At 64.6% G+C, this 21,969-nt stretch overlaps 1 protein-coding gene across 1 annotated transcript in view; it reads right to left on the bottom strand.

Annotated features, from left to right (window-relative positions):
* NHERF2 (NHERF family PDZ scaffold protein 2) overlaps window positions 1-19,140 on the bottom strand; it is a 31,955-nt gene extending 12,815 nt beyond the window's left edge. Inside the window, exons 1-3 of the mRNA XM_067306377.1 lie at window positions 18,876-19,140; window positions 16,741-16,998; window positions 852-1,028 (exon numbers count right to left, since the gene is read on the bottom strand). Coding sequence (XP_067162478.1) covers window positions 852-1,028; window positions 16,741-16,998; window positions 18,876-19,085 — 645 coding nt within the window. The 5' untranslated portion in view covers window positions 19,086-19,140. The remainder of the gene's footprint in view (window positions 1-851; window positions 1,029-16,740; window positions 16,999-18,875) is intronic.
* Between the last annotated feature and the right edge of the window lie 2,829 nt (window positions 19,141-21,969).

Here is a 21,969-nt window from a genome sequence, read left to right as displayed (position 1 = left end):
CGGGTAAAAACAGCTACAGGCAGCTCAGCATCGGCGGAGCAAGTGACGTCAAGCAAACGCCACCGCGCGTGAGGCTTGCTCCCCTCTGGCTCCAGGCTGCAGCGGTGCTGGAGGCGAGACGGGCGCCCACCGCGATGCCACCCTGAACAGGGGTGCACGGGTCTGGCACCCCCGAGCCGCCCAAGCCCATCGGCCAGACGGGCGCAGGGGCAGCGCGCAGCCCAGGCTCTCGGCGGAGCGCTCAGCCCGCTCCAGTCCTCCTGCGTGCCTCGCTGGAGCCAACGTCGTTATTTAGATTTCAGCGCGTACAAGCGCCTGCTTTTGATCAGCTGCGTTCAATTCAGCGGGGAGCGCCGAGCAGGCGGACCTCTGCCCTCCGCGATAAGGCAAGTGCTGCTGCAGGACTGCGAAGCCGCTTCCCAGAGCACCTCCAGCAGCCTCACGGCTCCACCAGCACCCGAGGCCAGATCCACGAAGAGCAGGCGCTTAACCCTAGCCAGCCATCCGCGTTAGGCATCTCCACGGGAGCCGGGCACTGAACGTCCTCTCCCACCCAGCGTCCCCACCTCCGCGCCGCACGCACACACCTTCGCTTTTTCTAGCGGAGGCAGGTTTGCTACCGCACTGAGCAGGAACACGCAGCGGAGCTGACAGAGAAGCTCCGAGACCTCCTAGACGCCCGGGAGAGTCGTGTCACTTCTGCTCTCCATCTCCCCCCTTGCAAAAGGGAGCTCGTCCCGCCGTGCTGCAAGGCTTTAAGGATCCCGGTGCAGAACGGGCCAAGAAAACCCCCCAAAGGCTTCCCAGGCCACCGGGAAGCGACCTGCAGACCCCCCCACCCAAGCCGTTACCTCCACGAGCCTGTCCTGGGGCCGCAGTCCTGCTTTAGAGGCTGGCGAATCCGGATCAACCGAGCGGATGAATTGCCCCGGCCTGGATTTCTCACTGTGCAGGTTGAAGCCGTAGCCATTGGGGCCTTTCTTGAGGTGGCAGAGACGTGGACACAGCTCTTTTTGTCCGTTTAAATCCTGATTAAAAAAGAGGGGGGAAAGAGACTTTTTTTTTTAATTTGCAGGTTTTGTTGTGTTTTAAAGCACATGCAATCAGAAATAAAGTTAACAAGGAAACTACATATCTGCGCACCGTCCTCCTGTTCCAGCTAAACGGGGCAGGTTAACAAATGAATTTCCTCTCATTGAGTCTATTTTAGAAAAGCAATTGTCCAAAACCCATTCCAGAGAAATCAAAAAAAAAAAAAAGAAAAAAAAAAGAAAATGCGTTTCCTTCATCAAAAGCAGCCCAGATAAAGTACGCCCATAAGCCGAGACTCGCGCTCCCAGCGTCTGGAGCCGAGTTTGCGGAGCCCCGCCAAGACCGCCCTCGGCAGAGAGGAAACGAAGCCGAGAGCCCGCGCAAAGAACACAGGCTTACGGAGACAATGTATTAACCTTAGTTATTTATTTAAGGCAGTGCCATGCCCTTGATCCCACTGACATCAGCATCGCACGCAGCTACAATTATCTTCCTTGTCTCGGTGCCTCCCGGCGGCGAGGCTCTCGAGGGGCCCCGGGCACGGTGATCCCTGTTCCCACGTTTCGCGGAGCCGCTTTCCTTGCCCCCGGCGGGCGCCGGGTCCTCGCGGAGGCTGCGGGATCGTGCCCGGCCTCTCCCCGCGGAGGATCCTCTCCCCACGCAGGACGCCGGCTCCGACACACCTCCCTGCACGCTGCCGTCCAAAAACCCCCCGTGGCATTAAGCTCCGGACACCCACCCCGATGCCCATTCCTCAGCCTTGGAGATTCTCCCTGCCGCCACGCAGCCGCTAGACGGCAGAGGACTGAATAAACCTAACGCTTCCCGTTGCTCCTCACGGCCGCACTGCGACCCGCTTGCTGCTGCTCTCGGGGTTGTCTCCGTCTTTCCCGGAGCGAGTTGTCAAAATCCGGAGGCCTCACCAGCAGCAATCGAGTAATTCCTGCAGTAATTAGCCCCGCCGTCTCGCGCGCGTCGTTGCTGCCCATCCAGCCCAGCTCCGCGCCTCTTCTCCTGGCGCGCTGGGCCTGGAACGGCCGCCAGCACCGGCCCTTTCCCGCGGGGCTGCGGCTCGCCCCGGCAGTCGCCATCCTCTAGCAGGGCTCCGGCATCTTCCCAGAGCCGGATCCTGCCCGGAGCCCCTTTCAGCAGGTCGCTCCGCAAGCGGCCGAGGCGCTGCCGCGAATGCCGAGCAGACCCGAGCCCCCGTCCGCGGTGGCTTTGGCCGCGGGCGCACCGGCTGCCCGGCCGGGCGGATGCCAGCTCCATCCCGCTGCGTGCTTTGCCGCGGCTCCGGCTGAGCTGCCTCACCAGCAAAGCCCGAACAACCGCGGCGATTTCCCCTCCCGGTTGTTTCCTGCGGGCGCCCCGGGGAGCAGCAAGGAGCAGGGCCGCACCGGCGCCGCCAGCGCCGCAGCCTGGTCCAGCGCCGCGCTCGCGCGTCTCCCGCAGCAGCCGCTTTGCAAACAGAAACGCTTTCGCTTTTTTGCCTGTGGTTTAAGATAAACATTCCCCGTGGCTGAGTTTTAAATTTTCGTTGCGAGACGCGTTGCTCCCTTCCCCCTCCCAGGCTTCGGCTTTTCTCTCTTCTCCTCAAGTCACATTTGCGGCGGAGTCTCTTGCCGCCTTTCTTTCGCGATGAAAAGCCCGGGTGGAAACCTCCTTGACGCCCCCGTCCCGGCCAAAAGGCACGGCGCAATAACGAGCGCGGCGCAGCTGCAATAACGAGCGCGGCGCGACCGCCCCGCGCCAGGACGAGCCGCCCGGCCACGTTTGCGTGCTGCAGCCGCCCCGCACCACCCGCTCCACGGGGCTGGGAAGCTGCCGGCTTTGCAGGAAGGGCCGCGTGCGCCCGGTCGCTGACCCCGAGCCGTGCGGACACCACCTGGGACGCCTGGGCCCCGGCCAAGGGGCTCCGGTCAAACGTGAGCCCGGCGCTGCGAGAACCGAACGAGACTAAACACGCGACGCAAAGGTTTCCCTGCCCGCCCCGTTCAGCCAGGGGCTGGTTCCCTTTGGGGTCTCAGCCCGGCTCTTTTACCCCCTTGGAGAGGGGGTTTTCCCATGGAGGACAGGGCGGGAAGCGGTGCGGACCTGGTGCAGCCGCCTCCCGGACCTCCCGCTGCCGGGAATGCGTCCCTCGGGGCACGCGGAGAGCAGCCGCGGGCGCTGCGTTAATGCAAGCGGGCAGTAACGCTCGGCAGCGCGGGTCCCTCTCCCAAGCCGCGATTCCTCGTTCTGCAGCGATTTAGCAGCCAGAAGGGCGTCACGGCACAGGGCATCGCGCTCGCCCCCTTGTCCCGCGCGGGGCGCGGAAGCCTTCGGTCACGCTGCAGCACCCAGCCCCAGGCGGCAACGCCGCCGTGCACAGAGACCGCGGGGCCACCGTGGCCCCAGCAGCAGCTGGACAGAGCGAGATAAATCCAAATAATCCCGGCAGGAAACACCGCGGCGAGCCGTCTCCCGCGGGCGCCTGCGCTGCCAGCCGGGGCTGCTCCCGGCTCCCAGGGATGCCCGGGACGTGGCAGAGGCGAGGCGGAAACCTGGCCCCGACCATGCAGCGACCAAGGGGAAACTCCCCTCCGGCCCCAGTCCGGCAGCGCCCTGAGCCGAGCGCGCCAGCCGCTTCGATGGCACGTACGGAAACCCCCCAGGACAGCCCCCCCCCCCGGCTTGCTTAAGTACCGGGATCGGCAAGGTTTGGGCAGGGCTGGGCTTGCTCCCGGGGTCGGCTCCGCGGCGGCTACGGGACGCGGGGAGCAGGGCAGCCTCCAGCTCCACGGGAAGGACGTGAGGGGTCGGAGCAGACCCCGGCACCGTCCCAACCCCAATCACCGCCGGGGACACCCCGGCCCCTTGGCGAGCGGGCAGCACCCACCGTCCCCGGCGCTCCGGCTCGAAGACACAAATGCAGAAAAGCCGCTTTTCCCCCCCATCGCTTCGGGCTGCCTCTCCGCAGGGCCGGCTGGGGCAGGCGGCTACGCCAGACGATCTCGGGATTTGCTCTGCGCAGCGTTCCTTTGCTCCGAGCTCCCCAGAGCACGGCGGCTGGCAGGTCCGATGCCCCGGGAAGAGCCACGGGAGCCCCCTGGGCACCCACGGTGACGGCGTGCAGAGCGATCCCGCCCGGAGCCGCTCGGCTCCCTGCGGAAACAGCCCGCAGCTGCACGCTGTGCCGGGATGGGGCCGCGCTCGCAGGGAATGTCTGCCCCGGGACACGGAGTGGTGGGAACGCCGCCATCGGTGCTGGGGGCGAGCCTGGCCGTCACCCAGGCGCTTCCAGCCAAGAACCGGCTCAGATAACGCGTCCCCGGCATCCGGGAAGGAACGGGGGAAGCGAGAGGAATACAAGCGGTGCCCTTGCGGGATGCCAGGGCAGAGCACAGCCGGGGTGTCCCAGCTCTGGCACGGGAGAAACGCGTGGGCTGCGCCAGGGTCAGAGCGGCAAATTCTTCAAAAAGCGCTTACGAAGGCGCTGCCGCCTCCCGCGCCGCCGGCCGCGGACCAGCTGCGAGCTGCAAGCGGACGCCGGCGGAGAGCGACTCCTCTGGGAAGGAGCAGCAGGAGGGGGTTGCGGCAGGGATTTGGGACGAGCCGCGGGGCGACGCCGCTCCGCGACCCCCCCTGCGCGCCGATCCTCCCTCCGCGGACTGGGCAGCCCGGCGCTTTCCCATGGCCCCGGCGCAGGCAGCTCGCCCTCCCTGCGAGCGTTTCCAGCTCGCCTTGCGGCGCCCTCCGAAAACGGCGCAGAACAGGAAATGATTCCAGCGGCTGAACGGGGTCAGAGCCCGGAGGCGCGCGAGGGACCTCGCAGGGCGCCCAGGGCCCCGCGCAGCCGGGAGGAGCGGCGTCCTGCCGCGGGGGAGCGACCACCGGAGCGTCCCACCCAGGACTCCGCTTTCACCACAAAATCTTGGAGCCGAGGTCTTTAACGCAAAAGAATTCCAAAAAAAAAAATTTTTTTTTTTTTTTTTTTTGAACAAAATGTCCCAGTTTGGCTCTGAACAACGTGCAGAAATCCCGGGGCGACGCCGCTTCCCTGCTACGGGGACGACCACAGCGCTTCCGCCGGGCTTTTAAAGCGACCCGCTAAGGCGTTCTCCAGCGGCTGGAGGAAAGGGGCCGTGGACGGAGCCCATCTCCGCAAAGCCCCTCTTCAGAATTAAGCAAACGCTCAAGTCCCCTTCGCTTGAATCGGGCTCAAGCGCTTCGCCCTTCGGTGCGTGGTCGAGAGGGAGCCGCTGCCGCTCCTGCCAGCTCCGCTGTTTATTTTCCTTGCGACCTGCGCCAACGTTTCCCTGCTTGTGCTCTGGGAAGATATTTCCTTAGCTCCCGGGGGAATTGCGCCTTTGGGGAAACGCAGCTTCCCCGGCAAAGCGTTCCCTAGGACGGCGGCACGTCGTGGGGCCGCCCCGAAGGCGCGGAACCAAGTCGCCCTTGTGCAAAGGGAAACCCCTGCAGAAGCCGCGGTGCCCCCGTTCCGTCTGCCTGCCCCGCTCCCCGCGGCGCCCACAGGCGCCTCGCCCGCCACGAGCGGGAAAGCCTCCTCGCCCGAGCTAAATTCACAGGTACCAGAAACGCAATAAAAAGTAATTGCGTTTTTGCCTATTTGCGTACAATAAAGCGATTTATTCATGCATCACTTCTGGGTACCTAGATACCACCACTGGCCCCTAATTTCATCAGTTGGAATGAAAAAGCAATGACACATCATATTCCACCTACAAGCATTAATGCATTCACACCCACACACGGGTGTATACGTGTGTGTGTGTGCGCACATATATATATTTACGTGTGCACACACACATATATATATACACACACATGCAGTCACATAAGAAATTTGGATTCTGGGAATCTCCATACATGCGAACATCCAAAACCCTTTAAAAACAAATTTCAGACACATCTCTTGAAATTCAGATACAAGACCCCTGCAGCAGCAAAGGGGAAAACGCCAAGGCAGGGTGCACACAGAAGGCGTCGTGTTTGAACCGGCAGGGAGGCTGGTGCCCGCGCGCGGGACAAATCCCGCCGGGGCGATGAGCTGCGTCGCCACCCCAGCGCTGTGGCTATGGCGCGAGGCAAATCGCCGGCAGTGGGGAAGGAAAAAGGTTTAGGAAACACCCTTTAAGCTGGTTCATTTTAAAAAAGCACAAACAAGACATTAAGCAACAATGAAACACATTCAACAATAATAATAATAATAATAAAAAAAAATCTGGTTGGGTGTTGGCAGTTCTCACAATCTTACTGCAGCTCCGGCAGCATCTGGTTTTTCTGCTACGGGCTCCAGCTCCCGGAGCATCCCTGATGCTGCAGGACTTCCAGGTTCGTTAAAAACGGCTCGGCTTCGCTGCCCGCCGGCGGTGACAAGCATGCAAACACGAAGGCTCACAAAAAATCAGGCAGCAAATCACACCCGGTACCAGAGTGTTGTATTTTCCTCCTCTCGTTATTTCAAAAGACGTTTGGTTTTGACTATTCGCGAGGGGCGGATGTGGCGCCGACGCTGCGCCCGGATCCAGGCTCCCTCCGGGCGCTGCCGGCTCTTTTTGGGGCTCTTTGCGCAGGTTTTGCGCTGTGTCCCCGGGGCCGGCTGCAGCGAGCAGCGCTCCCGGGGTGAGCGTGCATTCCCGCTCCGTACAACCGGGCGTTTTAGGTACCTTCCACCAGGGAGCCGGCACCACAAACGTCACCGGCTCTGATTAACGAGGGGCTTCCACGCAATTAATTAGCAGCCGTCAGGCTCGCTGCAAAACAGCAGCACCGCCCAAAGCGCGGGGAGTTTCGTCGCCTCCCTTTCCCGGAGCGTAAATTCACCTTTCACCCTGCGGCCGAGTCAGCGCTCGGCAGAGCGGGAGCAGCACCCCGAAGCTCCGCTTCCGGAGCAAAACAGCTTTGCTCCGCACGGACAACGCCGCGGCGCTGCCCAGGAGCCCAGCCGGGCGCCGGGGCCCCTTCCCGGCGCCGCCAAGCGGGCTTTGCCCTTTCCTTTGCACGGCTCCAACGGGGCCGAAGCGCTCCGGCTCCGCTGGGGACGGCGCTGCCGGGCGGCGCTCCAAGCGGCACGCCAAGCTCTTCCGCCTCTGCCGGGGCAGAGCTGGAGAAAACACAGGCAGCAGCGTTCCTGCCTAATTTACATTGTTCACATACTTGCTTTTAAGTCGGCTCCCGTGGCGTTTCCTCTCCGCCGGCGCGGGGCCGCGGACGGAAAACGGCTCCGTGGCGCTCCCGCGGCGGAGAGGGGCCCCAGGCCCGCGGCGGGAACAGCCCTGAGCCGCCGGCTGCCCCGCGGGAAGCGCCGGCCTCCCACCGAGAACATCCCTCCCGCCCCAAACACCCACGGACGCCCGTTCCCGACGGGACACGCCGCCTCGGCAGCGAGAGCTACGCGAGGAGCCGAGCCGAGCCGTGGGCGGACTTCCATCGCCGTTATCCTCCTGCGACTCGGCTGGAAGCTCAAAGGCGGCCGCCTCCGCTCGGGTTTAAGGATGCGCTTAATGTCGAGCAGATGCTTATCGCCGCGAGGGCCGGCGGAGCGGGGATCCCGGCACGGCCGGAGCGGGATCGCAGGAGCAGGGCTGCATTTCAGCCCCCTTCCCCCAGGAAGGGCTCGAGCTTTCCCGATAAAACAGCACCGGGAAGCAGCATGTCGGCCCCCAGAGCGGTGGGCGCTCCGGCAGCGCCGGACGAGGGAAAGCTGCTCCCGGGGAACCTCCGAGGCGCCTCGAAATGCCGCCAGCGGCTTTCAGCACCTATAAGCAGCCTACGAGGGGCGGCGCGATGCCGATAAACACCGGGCATCTGTCCCGAGCCCGTCCCGGGACACTCGGCATCCCACGGCCAGCACCGCCGCAGCTTTGCCGGGCGGGTGCTGAGCATCCCCGGCATCGTACCGCGGCACCGGGGGCCGACCCAGACCCAGACCATGAATTTGGGGTCCTGCTTTTTCCAGGCATCTTTCCCTGCACCAACAACGCATGCTGGCGGGGGAAGCCGGAGGCACCCGCATCCCCAGGGAGCCGCGCAGCGCCGGAGCACAGCTTGAGCGGAGCGGCTTGCACGGCACCGGAGTGGGCACGGGTGGCTCGTGCAGCCTGCTGCGGAGACACAGGCACGAGGAGCCGGAGATGCCTGTGCCGCTCCCGGCGTTTCGCAGGCGAATATCCAACCCGCGCCCAGCGCTTCTGGGCCGCGGCTTCGCCAGGGCACCGCAAACCAAGCGGTCGCTGCTGCAGAGCCCAGTATGGCCCAATGCTTCCGTTATTCCAATTGCTCCAATTATTTAAACTGCTCCAGCTGGGTTTAAGTGATAGAACCATCCAAAAAAATTATTATTATTTTTTTTTTAAAGAGCAAAGCACATCGGGGTTTTGCACTGTTTTCCGTAATTGCTGCTGCTGCTGCCCTAAGCATCCGTAAAGCAGCCCGCACGTTTCACCCAGGCTCGGCTGTCTTTACCTTGCTTGAGTAGCACCTTATTCCCGACGACGCTGGTACGCCTGCTCCCGGAGCGAGGAATCGCTCCGCAGGGGCAGGACGCTTCCCGCGGCGCCGCCTGCCAAAGCCCAGCACAAAGGGAGCAAGCGAGAGGCGCGGGCGCGCGCCGAGACGGCAAAGCGACTCCAATTAGCGATGGACACGGTCCAGCGACGGGCACCCGGCCGCCGAGGCGCAGCAGACGTCGCAGCCTGGTTATCTGCAGCCAGCCAGCTCTCAGCCCGCGCCGGGGCCGCTACGGCGCGCGGAAAACGCCGCGGTTTTGGGGACAGTGGCGCATCCGCCACCTGCTTGTCCCGTCGAAGCGGCAAGCCTGTGCGCCCCTCCAACAGCCGCGGAAACTCAGCTTGCCCCTGGGGATGGATACCCCTATGGGGTACCGCTCCCACCAGCCGCTGCCGGCTCCCAGGAGCGGAGGATGTGCCGAGGCCAGGGAGGCTGGGAGAGCCGCTCGCCCCGCGGCGGCATCGAAAAATCGGCTGCGACATCCCAGCCGGAGCCTCGGATGCACCCGAAGGTTGTTATCCCGTGAAACCGCCGGGCGGGAGCCAGCAAGGGCAGGAAGGATAGGAAGGGTGGGGAGGACGGAGCGATCTGGAGCGCCGCGGCGGCCGGGCTCCGCTTCCCCGCGGCATGGCTCAGCGCCGCACGGCGCCGGCTGCGCACCCCTGCGGGTGCCGGGTACGGGGGCGACTCGGGAGAAGGAGCATTTCGCAGCGTCCCGCCTTTAAGCGATTCGCTGCCGAAGAAATGCGAGCTCCAGCTCTGCTGCCGATGCCCTCAGGGGAGGGGGCACTGCATACGCTGGGATTTCCCCTCTCCAAAATCACCCCGTGCACGTGTTTCCTTGACGCAAGGCAGCTTTTCCAGCCTCTGGAAAGGGGGTAAATGTGTCCCCGCGTCCCACACGAAGCCCCAGCTCCCGGGAGCACAGGGAGGAGGCGCAGGAGCCTCCCAGCGCTGCCGCCCGGAGCCCCAGCCCGAGGCGCCGGCTGCAGCCTTGGGAAGCAGGAGAGACCCTGCAGCCTGGCCATGCTTTTTGCCAAGACCAGGCTCGGAGCAACCATCAAGGCATTCGCTCCCGCTGGCCCCATCAGCTGCCATTAACGATCCCGCGTCATTAGTGGGAATTCGGTCTCACTGGCTTTGCATTCCCGTGGCGGCAAGGAGGGAGCAGGGGTTGCACCAAGAGCTGCCCCCCCGCCATGGGGGCACCGGGCCCCGACTACCCTCCTTGGCCCACCCGGGACCTTCACCCCCCGGAGAAAAAGGGAAAAATTGCATTTACGGATGCTATATTTAGGTGCAACGCAGCGACACGGGAGGGAGCGGGACCTCGCGGACCCCCACCAGCTCCCACATGGGGTCTCGCCACCATCCTCATCCCGGGAGCAGGCGCCTGCTCGGGGCTCCAAACCGGCTCCCGGAGCAGCCCCTGCCGCCACGCTCACCCCCATCGTTCCCCCTCCTGCAGCCCATCCCACAGCACCGGCACCTCCGGGAAAGCGTCTCTCTAACCTTTCCCTGGCTCGGGGATTACTTTCCAGCACGGCTCGCACGGAGCCGTTGCTAATGGACATCCAGGGTCAGCTTGTTTTACCTGATAAGAGCCAACTCGTGCAGGGCTTTAGTGGGAGAAGAGACGTTTAGCCAAGGAAACGGAGCTCCAGGCCCGGCTCCGGTTTACACGCGGGACCAGAACGCCCAGGAGCCCAGGCAAAAGCAGCAATGAAATTAAATTACGACGTGGATCTCGCCAGGAACGGTTGTGTCTACGACTCGCTTTTTAGTTCTGCTTATTTATAGGGACGCGTGGGTGTGAAGAAACCCTCTGCTGATTAAGGGTTTGGTTTCCTCTCTCTCGTATCCCAACCTGGAGTCTCCCGAGGCCGCAGACAGCCCATAAAACCGCCGTACCTAGAGACGGCACCAATGTCGGGAAGCCAAAACCGGCTCTGCTCCAACCTGACCCCGAGCTCTTCTGCGCCGCCAGGAAAATCCCCCGACCTTCCGGCCTCCCCTCCCAAAGAGCGCGAGCGGACTGCACTCGGAGAGGCGACGGCACGGCCCTCGCGCTTCGCTTGCATGCCGTTACGGCTGCAATCCGTAAAGGGATGCGGCCTTTGGATTTCAAAAAGAGCTCTTTAAAATCTCATTTGGAAGTCGCGGGCGCTGGAACGTGCGCTGTAAACTCAACGTCCGTATTGCATGTTTGCTCCATGTGTTTCCACTCCCAAAGGCCCATGACGTAACGCTGACACCTCCGCGCGTGGCTTGGATCCGCTCTGGGCCCAAGCTGCTGCAACTGCCGGAGAGATGGGCCCGGCTCGAGGGGAGCCGACGGGAGCGGATTAGGGAGAGCCCTACGGAGGGGACGGCCTCGAGCTCCCGTCGCTCCTGGGCCTGGCAAGGAGCAGGATTAACCCCACTCAAATCCCACCCACCTTGCAAAACAGGGCAAGCGACGATCCTGGAGAAAGGAGGCTAGGAAAGGGCCACGCGCCACCCCCTGCCCCCCGTTAACTCGGATCCTACGAAAAAGCAAAATGCAAAACCAAAAAGCACTGCTTTAAGCTAAGGAAAGTAAGAGCGTTGAGCTCCGCGGAGCTGCACAGAAACCAAAGCGTTTTCTTATGCAAACTGATGTGTTTGCACATGGAAATGCCAAACTTGCTACCAAGAGCATCCTCTCCCGGAGCCGCGTCCCCCCCAGAGCAGCGAGGGACAGCGCGAAACCGCGGCAGAGGCCTTGTGCCGCTGCCGGAGGATGCGCAGAGGGCCCAGCTTCTGCCAAAGAGATTTCTAACGGCACGGTGCAGGGAGGCTGCCCCGGCCCGCGGGGATGCGGGATGCATCCCGCCCTGCCAGCGCATCCCCACACTCCAAGCCCCGGCTGCTTTGTGCTTCACCAAAAGCACCGCCGGGGCGGAAGCTCCTTGCCTCGGGAGGAGCTTCCCGCGGCCGCCCCGGCTCGCCAGGCCCCGCGCAAGGAGCCACGCTGCAGGAATCGGGGCGAGCATCCCGCCGTTCCCTCCTCCTTGCGTCTCCGGAGACAGCCGAGGACTGCAGCAAAGCCCGAAGCGCCGCGCTCCTCGGCGGCCGTGCAAACCCCGCTGCGGCAATGCGACGGCAGCCCAGAATTCGTGCAAGAAAAGAACAAACCGCAGCAGCCGGCCACGTGCCGCTGCCGGACCGCAGGAGCGCTAGGAGCCTCCCCTCATCCGGAGCGCAGCGACCGCCGCCGGGAGCCCGGAGCCACAGGGAAAGAGGCAGCAAGAGGCCGGGGCTCGCCGCAGAGCCGTGCGCCCAGTAGACACCCCAAACTGCTCCTGGTCCCGCGCCGCCAGGAGCCGAGCGCCCAGCCCTGGGATGCCACGTGCCGGAGTCGCTCCAAAGCCCCCGGCACTGGCTGGAGCCCCTGCAACACCGGGCAGCATTGCTACCGCAGCCGAGCCCAGCACCACCCCGGCCCCGTGCGTCTCCTCCTGCAAGATTAAAGCGCTAATCTTGCACAAAAGCCTGGCTTTGCAGGACTCAAGCCAAGCCCCCGCTGTAACCGGACTTTAGGAAAGTTCTTATTTTTTAAATACGCAGGGTGCACATTTTTGGCCGGGCCGGCACACCTGGCTGCCGGACGCCACCAGCAACCCCTGCGCCCGCGCGGGGCCCACGGGTCCCCCGACACCGCCAGGAGCACGGCGCAGGGCAGGAGCGGGATGGGGAAGCAGGAAAACACGGTGAGAACTGGACGTACTCCTGCTGCCAGGCTCCCTCCCCTGCTCAGCGCCAAGGCTGTGATTAAGCTGCAGCCTCAAGGAAACCAAAACAGCAGAAAAGCTGTGACTACTGTGCAGCGTCCGCAAAAATAGCTGCTACGGGAATAGCCGGGAAGGGCCAAGGCTCCTCACACATCACCAAAGGCTTTTTCCGAGCCTTAACCCGTGCTCCTGCGCTGCCTTTTCCATCGCTATCAGCAGAACGGTTTTGCAGCCCTCTGCTCACATCCCCCCGCAGCTCCCGGCCTGCCTGGAGAGCAGGACGGCAGCAGGGAGGTGTTTTAATTTAAACCATGCACTTATTTTAAAGGTTTTTAATCACATAATTACTGCAGACATTTCTGCTCACGTTCAGTTTTATGACATCTTTGTGGTTATTCTACAAGCCCTAAATTTTGGGCCTCAACTGAGTTGGCAAAGTCCGCTGGAAACATCTGTCCCGAGTTACTCCTCCTCCTCCTCCAGCGTCCGGCAGAAAGCTGGCGGCAGAAGATGTTGCAATGCAGAGTTTTATTTGCAACAGAAATTAGGTCCTTACTCCTGATCCAAACAGAAGTGTAAATATTTACCGCCTCGATGTCCACACCGGCCCTGCACCTGCGGGCCCCGACCGCCGCGCTGGCGCACACGGAGCCACCGCGGTTCTCCGGGAGGAAACGCTGCGGCCGCCCCCAGGTGCGTTGACCCCTCTGCAGCACGCAGGGGGCCGTGGCACGCACGAGCCTTTGCACCCGCTGCTGCGGGAAGAGCTGGCCCAAATCCCCCGTGCCCGAGGGGTCTCCGCCGGGTGGCGGAGATTAGGTGACCCAGAGGCATGTGGATGCAGCCGGCACCCAGCGTGGGAGCAGGAGGAAGGGGACATCCTCGCGCCTGGGGATGCCGGCAGCTTGGGAGCCGCTTTTAGTGGCCCACATTCATTTTCCTCCTAGTTTTACAGCTTTCAGCTTCCGGCAAGACCTGCAAGCGAAGGGTGACGCTGCCCCTCCAAAGCCGGGGCAGAGTTTTCCCAGGATTTCCAACACCAGTGGCAGGAGGACAATGCTCACCGATGGCCCACAGCTCCATTAGCATCCCACGGAGACCGGCTCCTGCTCGGAGATCAGCAGGATCGGTCCGGATCACACCTGACAGCAACACAGAGACCAACTGCCCACGACACCGGTGGTAACCAAGCCGCTGCCAGGCCGGGGGCTGGTTCGGGACACGACGGCGAGGGGGCCGAGCGGGGAAGCGCCCGGCACGCAGGACCGGGGAGCGCGCAGCACCGTGCCCAAAGCTCCCGCGCAGCACACAAGGGCTGATTAACAACCAGCCGCTAATTCCTCTGCATTAAAATTCCGGCTGCTAAAATCCAGCAGTTGCTAAACAAGACGAGGTTTCGGTTCCGAAAGATGATAGGTGCCAGTGAGGAAAAAGCGGCGTTTGGAAGCAGCGAGGCGCCGGCTGCCCTGCTTCTACCCGGCAAGAGCCGAAGTTGCCCCCAAGTCCCCTTAGCGGCACGAGGACGGTGCCGAGGCCCTTCCCTGGGTACCGTGCCGCACCTCGCTCCCGCGTCACGGCTTGACGCCGCCCGAGCGGCGAAGGAGGAGCGGAATTGCACCACCCCGAGCCCTTCAACGGCTTCGCTGCTGTTCTTGTTGCTCCTGCAAACACACCTGGAGAGAGCCGGGAGCCGCGAGTCCCAACAGAGGAGCATCCGCACCCAGCGGGCACCGACCTCCTCGGCCCCGGGCTCCCAGCGGGAGCAGGGTCGGCACAGCCGCCGCACCCCTTCCCGGGGCCAGGAAGGGAGCGCCCCACGGGGGTCCCCGCTCCGGCTGGTGTCCTCGCCATGGCAAACGCCCCGTGGCATTGCAGCACCGCATGGCTCCTGGCCACGTCTCCCGCGGCGCAGCACCGCTGCCCAAAGGCGCCTCTGCAATAAAGGCAGCGCCCAAAACACGTCCCCCGACCAGCTCCCCGGGCAGCTCGGCCCGCACCCATGCGCCCCCCGCTCCCGAGCCCGCTGCCCCCAGCCCCGAGCCGCATCCTGCCCCCCTGCGGGACAGGTCAGTGCAATCAACGCCAGCGGGGGAAACGGCATCGAAGATTCATGACTTTGAGCATCAATTTTTTTTTTTTTTTTTTTTAATTATTTGGGCACTTAAAGATGCGACCAAGCATCTGAAGAAGCTTTCAAAACAATCCCCCTAAAATCTGGCCTTGAGTCGCTTGATCCAGGGTGCTGGGAGAGCCAAAGCCGAGGGTCCAGCTTCACGGCCTTGGGCTGGAAGCCTAAACATCCCCTTGGGATAGTCGTGCCTCCTCTCCAGCTTGTTCTGCCTCTCCTCCCCTGCCTCCCCCTGGCACACGCACAGCCCTGCCTTCCTCCGCTAAGGAGAGCGTCTCCTGGGCACCAGAGCCGGGGCTGGGATGAGCAGCGTGGACGGACCCTGCTCCCGGCACCGCCGGCCGGTCAACGCAGCAGCGCGGCCCCGGCGCTCGCTCTGCGGCCACGCGGGCACCTGGCAGCGAGCCCTGCCGCCCTGCTCTGCGGGGCCGGCAGCCCGATTTTAAATACGCCCCGAATTATTCATTGCGCTACAGTGCTTGCTGGAGGCGCAAGGTCCCGCACGCCGGGGCTCCACGTTAATCCCGCGGCAGCTGGCAGGGGAAGAGCCGCTTCTCTTCCAAAATAAGGCTGCAGCAACACGGGGAAACGCTGCAGGGGGAACAGAGCCACCCCCGGACAGGGACAGGCTGTGCCCGCCACCAGGCTGGCGCACCAGGGACCCGCACATGGGCGTCCAGTGCCGCCAGGGCCCAGCGGGAACAGGGCATGCAGCCCCATCCTCATCCTCCCTGCCCGCGGGGCGGCCGGCATCAGCCGGACCTGCGGCGAGGGGAAGCACGCAGCCAAAACCCAAACGTGGGGCAAAGCTAAGCCCAGAGGCTGCTCGGCCACCGGGCGCCTCCTGCCCCCAGGGACATCGCCGCTGCCTCGCTGGACGCCGGCTCGGCCGGGACAGCCGGTTACTCAAGTCCAGCCCAGATTTCCCTTGCTTTTGTTTCACTTTGTGCCTCAGGCTGCACTGAACAACCCAGCCTGGAATCGAGGCGACTGCAGCCCTTGCGCACAACGCGGATGATCCGGCCCCCAGGAGCAGCGGCACCAGGTTTGCAAGGGGCAGCAGAGCTGCATTTTCTCCTCCCCGTCCACCAAACGCCCCCAGTGAGGCCACAAAAAAATGCTCGATGTTCAGCCAGCGCCTGGCCCACGCCGAAGGACCCCAGCCGAGCCCCCGGGCCCTGCTCGGCTCTCCCACCCCTCGGAGGAGCCGAAACCCGACGGCCGGAAGGGACCGGCCCCTTGCCCTCGCCCGACTTCCCGTCGCTACGAACTGCTGGATTTCACCCAGCACAAGGAACGGGGGTGGGATAGGAAATCCCGTCCCGGGAAGCAGCCCCCTGCCGTGCCCACGGCTGCCTCCCCCTGCCGCACCGACCCATCCCGGCTCTCGGGGCAGCGATCCCCCCCCGGGGGCAGCGTGCCAGGGGTCAGCGTCACGCAGACCCTCGAATGGCTTCAAACATGCCAAAAATCCTCCCTGCGACGCTGCTTCTGCCCCCCCCCCCCAGGAAAGCTGGTCCCTCCCCGGACAGCTGCGGCTCTGCAAGGCTTCCGCAAGATGCCGAGCGGCTCTCCGGAGGGAAAGACGGGAAGCAGGACGCCCCCAAGGCCGCGGGCTTCTCCCCTCCGCGGCTCAGCCGGGTGCCGGGAGGGCAGGGCAGGCTGCAGGAGGGCGACGGAGCAGCCGGCGCGGCCCCTGCCACGTTCGCGGCCCGAGCGAGAGCAGCGCCTGCACAGAAGCCGCTTGCGTATCTGCCGAGTGCAAGTCTGCGCCGTCTCCGCGAGCCTGGCCCCAGCAACAAGCCAGCCCTGGAAACTGGACATTTTCCACCTCAAATTCTTTCCTCTTTGGAAAGAAGTTTACTAATAAAAGGCACTTACTGCGGCGTCGCAGCCCAGACCCAGGCCACTTAAAGAGAGCTAATTTCCTTCCTACTTAAGCAAAAAGCTGAGAACACGTTTGCCCCAGATGTTCCCTCCCTCCTGGAAACAGGAGAGAAACGAGCTCATTCATAAATCCCAGCTTTGCAGGAGGCCCCAGGCTGCAGAGCCTGGCCCCGAGGGCCGGGACGCAGCGCACAGCCGGGGGCCGCTGCTCCCCGGGGCCGGTAACCCCCCCGCCGGCCCGCAGCAGCGCGGGAGCCTCCGTGGGGCAGCTCCCCCCCTTGCTGCAGGGCACAACAGGGTCTCCAAGCTCCCAGCCACGTACAGAAGGGTTTTTTCCGATGGGAACTGAGCGGCACGCGGGGATGCCGCAGGAGGGAGGCGCTTCCCAGACCCCCACGACTGACCCCCCCCCCCCCCCCCGCCCCTCACCTTCTTGCTGCCGTGCGAGGAGAAGCTGTGCGAGTGCCGCGGCAGGCTGCCCCCGCTCAGATCCAGCTGCGGCTTCCAGACCTCCCCGTTGTCGCTGCCCGGCGGCTTGGCGGGCGACGTGCCGGAGCCGAGCAGGACGCCGCCGTGCACCATCTCCTCCGTGCATGTCAGCCGCAGGCTGCACAGGTACTCATCCGTCTCCTTGTCCACCACGAGCAAGCGGGTCTCCGTCTCCACGGCCTTGATGCGCTGCACGACCTGCAAAAGGAGGAGAGGAGCTGAGCGGAAACGCCGGGACGCCGCCGCGCTGCGGCAGGACCCTGGACCGCCTGCCTCCCCCGGGCTTTGCTCTCGCTGTCTCACCAAGCACACTTCGCCTCGCGGCCCCCCCATTTCCCATCTCCAGGGCTCTGCCCGGGGAAGGGCGGAGTGCGGGTGCACCTTCGGCGCCCGTGCTGAGCCGACGCATCGGCATCCCCCTCGCCCGGGCTGGTTTAATGCAAGAAACGACCCGATCTGCGCGTTCACCCCAGTTCTGTGCTACCGGAGAGCGGAGATCAGGGAAAGCAAAGCCAGTGACGGGGCCAGGAGCAGGAGCCGGAGCCGGGCCCGTCCTCACTGCTCTCCGACTCCGCTGAATGGAGACCATTGTCCGTGCGCAGCCTTGGTTTTCCACGTTTTTTTGTGGCTGGCGGATACATCAGCCCAGGGGGCGGGAAGGGGCGAGCCGGGCGGCTCACGCACGGGGAGGCGAGGGCTTGAACGGCCTCGGACGAGGCGCTCCCTGCCCCGCTTCGCCCCGCGCGCCGAAGGGCCGGGAGCTAAAACCGCAGGGCTGAGCTGGCGCGATGGCAGCGGGGCAGGTTAAGGAAGTGCAGAGGAGCGGGGCAAAACCGCCACCGCGGCTCCCTGCCAGCGGCCTCGGAGGAGAGGCTCCTACAGGCTGAACCATCGCCCTGCAGAAGCCTTCATCCTGCAGAGGAGGAGGAAGAGGAGCAGCGACGCTCTGGGCGCCCCCAGACTCCCTGCAAAGCTGCGCTGCGATTCCTCGTAGGGCTCTGACCGAGCTCGCACCGGCCGGGCGCGTTACCATCGCCAAGGTTAGGAGTGACAAACGCGCCTAACGTGCAATTAGCTTAGCAGTTATTTACTCCCCTGCACGCTCCATCCAAGGTCAACAGACTCGCTATCTGCAAGCGAAAGAAAACAACCGACACGAGATTTATAGACTGCAGACGAGGCCGCTTGTCCTGAATAAGCGATTGCGCCGAACGCCGAAAACCCGCCGCCTCCGCGGGCCGTGCCGGGCGGCAGCTCGCCCAGGGCTCCCCTGCGTACCCGGCCTGACGGGATGCTACTCCACCGAGGCCCAGGAAACCCATCGGCACCTTCTCAGCTCCGTCCGCACACGGCAGCGGCAGCGTGGGCAGGAGCAGCATCTCCCAACCCAGCTCTGCCCCGGCCCATGGGGAGCCGCTCCCGACGGATGGGCAGACTTCCACCCGGCACCTTCCCACCCTCGCCAAACACCAGCTGCCCGGTGAGGCGGGTTCGCCACTCCGCTGCTCGCTCTCGCGCAGAGCCCGTCCCGAAAGCGGCGCCCGTGGGGAGGACCCGGAGGCTTCGGGGGCCTCCCCGGGGTTTCATCAGCACCGCGCACGCCGCGATGCGAGGAGGCACCGGGCTTATCTGCACCCAACACGCTTGCGGAGGGCACGTCAGCCCCGCGCGGCCCATCCCGTCCCATCTGTCCCCGCTGCGGCTGCGGCCCATCTCGCCGTTGGCCGCCTGGCTCCGACGCCTCGACGCGCCACAGCGGAGGCGCGGGAGGAGAAACCTCGTTTTTCGTGGCGCGGCTCCGAGGCCGGGCAGGACATAGCAGCCTCGACAGCGTCGCGCTCGCACATCCCCAAGCCCCAGCAGGCTGAGGAGCCCCCGAGGCAGTGACAGAACTGCTCGGAAAACACTTTTTAAAAAAAAAATTTTTTTTTTTTAATAATAATAATAATAAAGGCAGGACAGAGGCACAAACGTCGCCAGGCTCAGCCCGCGGCGGTCGCACCCGAGGGCGCCGCCAAGACGAGCCGAATGGCACGACCCCCCCCCCCCGGCCCGGCCCCGGCCGCGGTCCCCACCTGGTGGTGCGTCTCCTGCTCCACGTTGAGCCCGTTGACGGCGACGACGCGGTCGCCGGCGCGCAGCCCCGCCGCCTCGGCCGGCGAGCCCGGCTCCACCTTGCGGATGAACTGCCCGCTCTTGCCCTTCTCGCCGTGCAGGTGGAAGCCGTAGCCGCTCTCGCCCTTCAGCATGTGGCACAGCCGCGGCTTCAGCTGGTCCTTGGCCATGGCCGGGCGCGGCGCGGGGCGGAGGCGGCCGCCGCGGGGCCCTTTTATGCGCGGCGGCGGCGGCGGGCGGGCGCGGGGCGGCGGGGCGCGGCGGCGGGGCGGGCCGGGGCGCTGCGCGGGGCGGCCATGCTGCGCGCTGCCCCGCGGCGCCCGGGCGAGGCGGGCGGGGCCTGGGGCGGGACCGGGGGCGGGGCTACGAGCTGGGGCGGGGCTACGGGCTGGGGGCGGGCCGGGGCGCTGCGCGGGGCGGCTACGCTGCGCGCTGCCCCGCGGCGCCCGGAGCTCGGTGGGAGGGACGTGGGCGTGTCCTGTGGAAAGGGGTGTGGCTCGGGCGGGGCGAGAGGCGGGGCCTCTCGAGCGACGGGGCGGGCGGAGCCGCGACGGGCCGGGGTGTCGGGGCCGGGGCTGCTGGAGCGGGGCCAGCGGAGCAGGGCGCCCCGGCTCGGCGGGGCTGTGTGGGGCGCGCGGCGGGGTGATGACCAGGGTGCGCGGAGGGGAGATGCCTGGGGCGAGCAGGGCACACGGAGCAGGGCCGCCCGGCTCCCTGGGACGGGGGAGGCCAAGGACCATCCATGCAAGGGGGAGCGAGTAGGGCCTGGAGCGGAGGCTGCTCACCCAGAGAGAAGCCGGGATTGGTGGCACATGCCGGGCGGACCTGGTCCGGAGAGGGAAGCCCTCGGCTGCCCGGCTGAGGCGCAGCTCCTCTGCCCTCCCGGCCGCAGCCCATGACCACGGGCGACGCAGCACTTTCCATGCCCTATCCCTGCGGATCCACCTGGCCGTGGCCCGGGACCATGGGAAATGCGGCACTTTCCGCGCCGTGTCCCTGCGGATCCACCCCGCTGCAGCCCAGGACCATGGGAAACGCAGCGCTTTCTGCGCCGTGTCCCTGCGGATCCACCCAGCTGCAGCTTGTGCCTGCGGGAGATGCAGCGCTTTCCATGCTGTGTCCCTGTGGATCTACCCAGCCACAGCCTGTGCCTGCGGGAGACGCAGCGCTTTCCATGCCGTATCCCTGCGGATCCACCTGGCTGCGGCCTGGGACCATGGGAAACGCAACGCTTTCCACCCCGTGTCCTTGCAGATCCTCCCAGCTGCTCGCTGGCCTCCCGCACAGCTTTTCCGGCTTTCCTCGTGGCGCAGCTCCCTCCCCAGCTGCTTTCCAGGCAGGTTCTTGCAGAGCCGAAGCAAATACAACAGCCAACTTGAGGCTGCAAATAAAACACTCTAGAGATGAATATTGATTTGCTTTTTAATTTGCGGTCTATTAAAAAAAAAAACACTTCCGCTGAAGCTGTGCAGGAAGGAATTCCTGCTCTGAAAGATGCTGGAATCGCGAAGGTGTTGGCTAAGCGCCTTGGGGCAGGTGCTGTGATGGGATCAGTGGCATCGTTCACCCCTGCCAAGAGCGACCGGCCGGGCGTCCCCTGCTCCGCACGGATGGGGTGCATCGGGAGGCGAGGCGGGAGCACGGCGGTCGCCGCAAGCGCTAGGAGCACCGGCTCGGGGCGAGCAGGAGCAGCGGGCAGAGCGACGCCTCTTCATCAGCCTGGAGCAGTGCAAAAAAGGGATTTTTCCACTCTCTGGTCAAAGTAAGAAACCGGAGGGAAGGGGAGAAGAGAAGGGACCGTTTCAAGTTTATTTGAACAAAAAAGTTTTTCTTTTTGTTCAGGGCAAGGAAAAACAGAACCCAAGGGAGAAAAATCTTTGGGGTGGTCAAACAGAACATTTTTAACCCTTTTGAACAATTATTTTAAAAAGCGTTGGTAACTTGCAAAATGAACAGTTGGGAAAATGTCATTTCAAAAACGTGAAAATGAAATGTTTGAATTTTCCTGAAATGCTTATTTTTTTGAGCAGAAACCGTTTCTCAAGTCTGACCTGCATTCGTTGACTTTTTTTTCTTTCTATCCCCAAAAGGCATCTTTCCCCCCCCCGGGAAACATCGAGGAACCGCAGAGCAGCCGAGCAGGGCCGGCGGCCCGGCCCGTACGGGGGACCGTCACCTGCCAGGCCGGAGGCCGTAACCCTGCCCACGGCGCCGAGGAAGACCTTCCTCCCCGCGGAAGCTGCAAGCGGAGGAAGCTCCCAGGCTCCGCGTGCTTGTCGCCTTGGGAGAACGTGAAGCGCTCTTCATTTGGCATCTGCTCCAAAGCAAACGGCTTTATCTATAATTCATTCGCTGCACTTGATGAAGCCCTTGCACGGGACCGCACCTGTGCGCCGCGCGCCGCTTGCTCCGGGCCTGGCGATATCGCGTAACTAATGCGAAACCCACGCGCCAGGCAAAGCTCCGCAAGCGCGGGCGGGAGGCTGGACCGCGAGGCTGCCGGGTGCCCGGCCGCCGGTCCCACCTCGCGCCCGCCGCGCGAGCTGCGGCACATCCTGCTGCTTCTCGCTCTCCTGACTTGCCCTCTGGGTGCAGATTTTGTTCTGCTTGGAGGCGGAGGGAGCTGCTGCCGCCGCTGCAGCCACCTCCGAGCGTTAATAAATGAGGTCCCGGCCGGCCGCGGTGCTCGGTGCTCGCCCGGCTCCCGGCACGCAGCCGAAACAGGCCGTTTCCCATAATTTCTCCCCAAAAGAGCTGCAACGTCTCCATCGCTTACAGCCCCCAGGGCGCCTGCGGGGAGGGAGAGTGTCCGTGGCCCCGGGGGGGGGAGGCAAACCGCGGCCCCGGGGGGGGGTGGCGAAAGCCGGGCAGAGGGTGCAGGACCCCGCGGGGGCCGCTGCGCCGGGGGGGCAACGCAGCTGCAGCCGCCGCGCCGCATCCCGCCGCGCCGCATCCCGCCGCGGGGATACGCGACAGCACACTGCCATCTGCCGAGCCGGCGCGCGGGGCCGGAGGGACCCCGCACGGTGCTGCAGCCCCGCGGCCCCGGTCCCG

Source organism: Apteryx mantelli, chromosome 16 (genome assembly GCF_036417845.1).
Source record: "Apteryx mantelli isolate bAptMan1 chromosome 16, bAptMan1.hap1, whole genome shotgun sequence".
NCBI classification, from domain to species: domain Eukaryota; kingdom Metazoa; phylum Chordata; class Aves; order Apterygiformes; family Apterygidae; genus Apteryx; species Apteryx mantelli.
The sequence above is the reverse complement of the archived record's forward strand: the minus strand, read 5'-3'. Positions and strand labels throughout refer to the sequence as shown.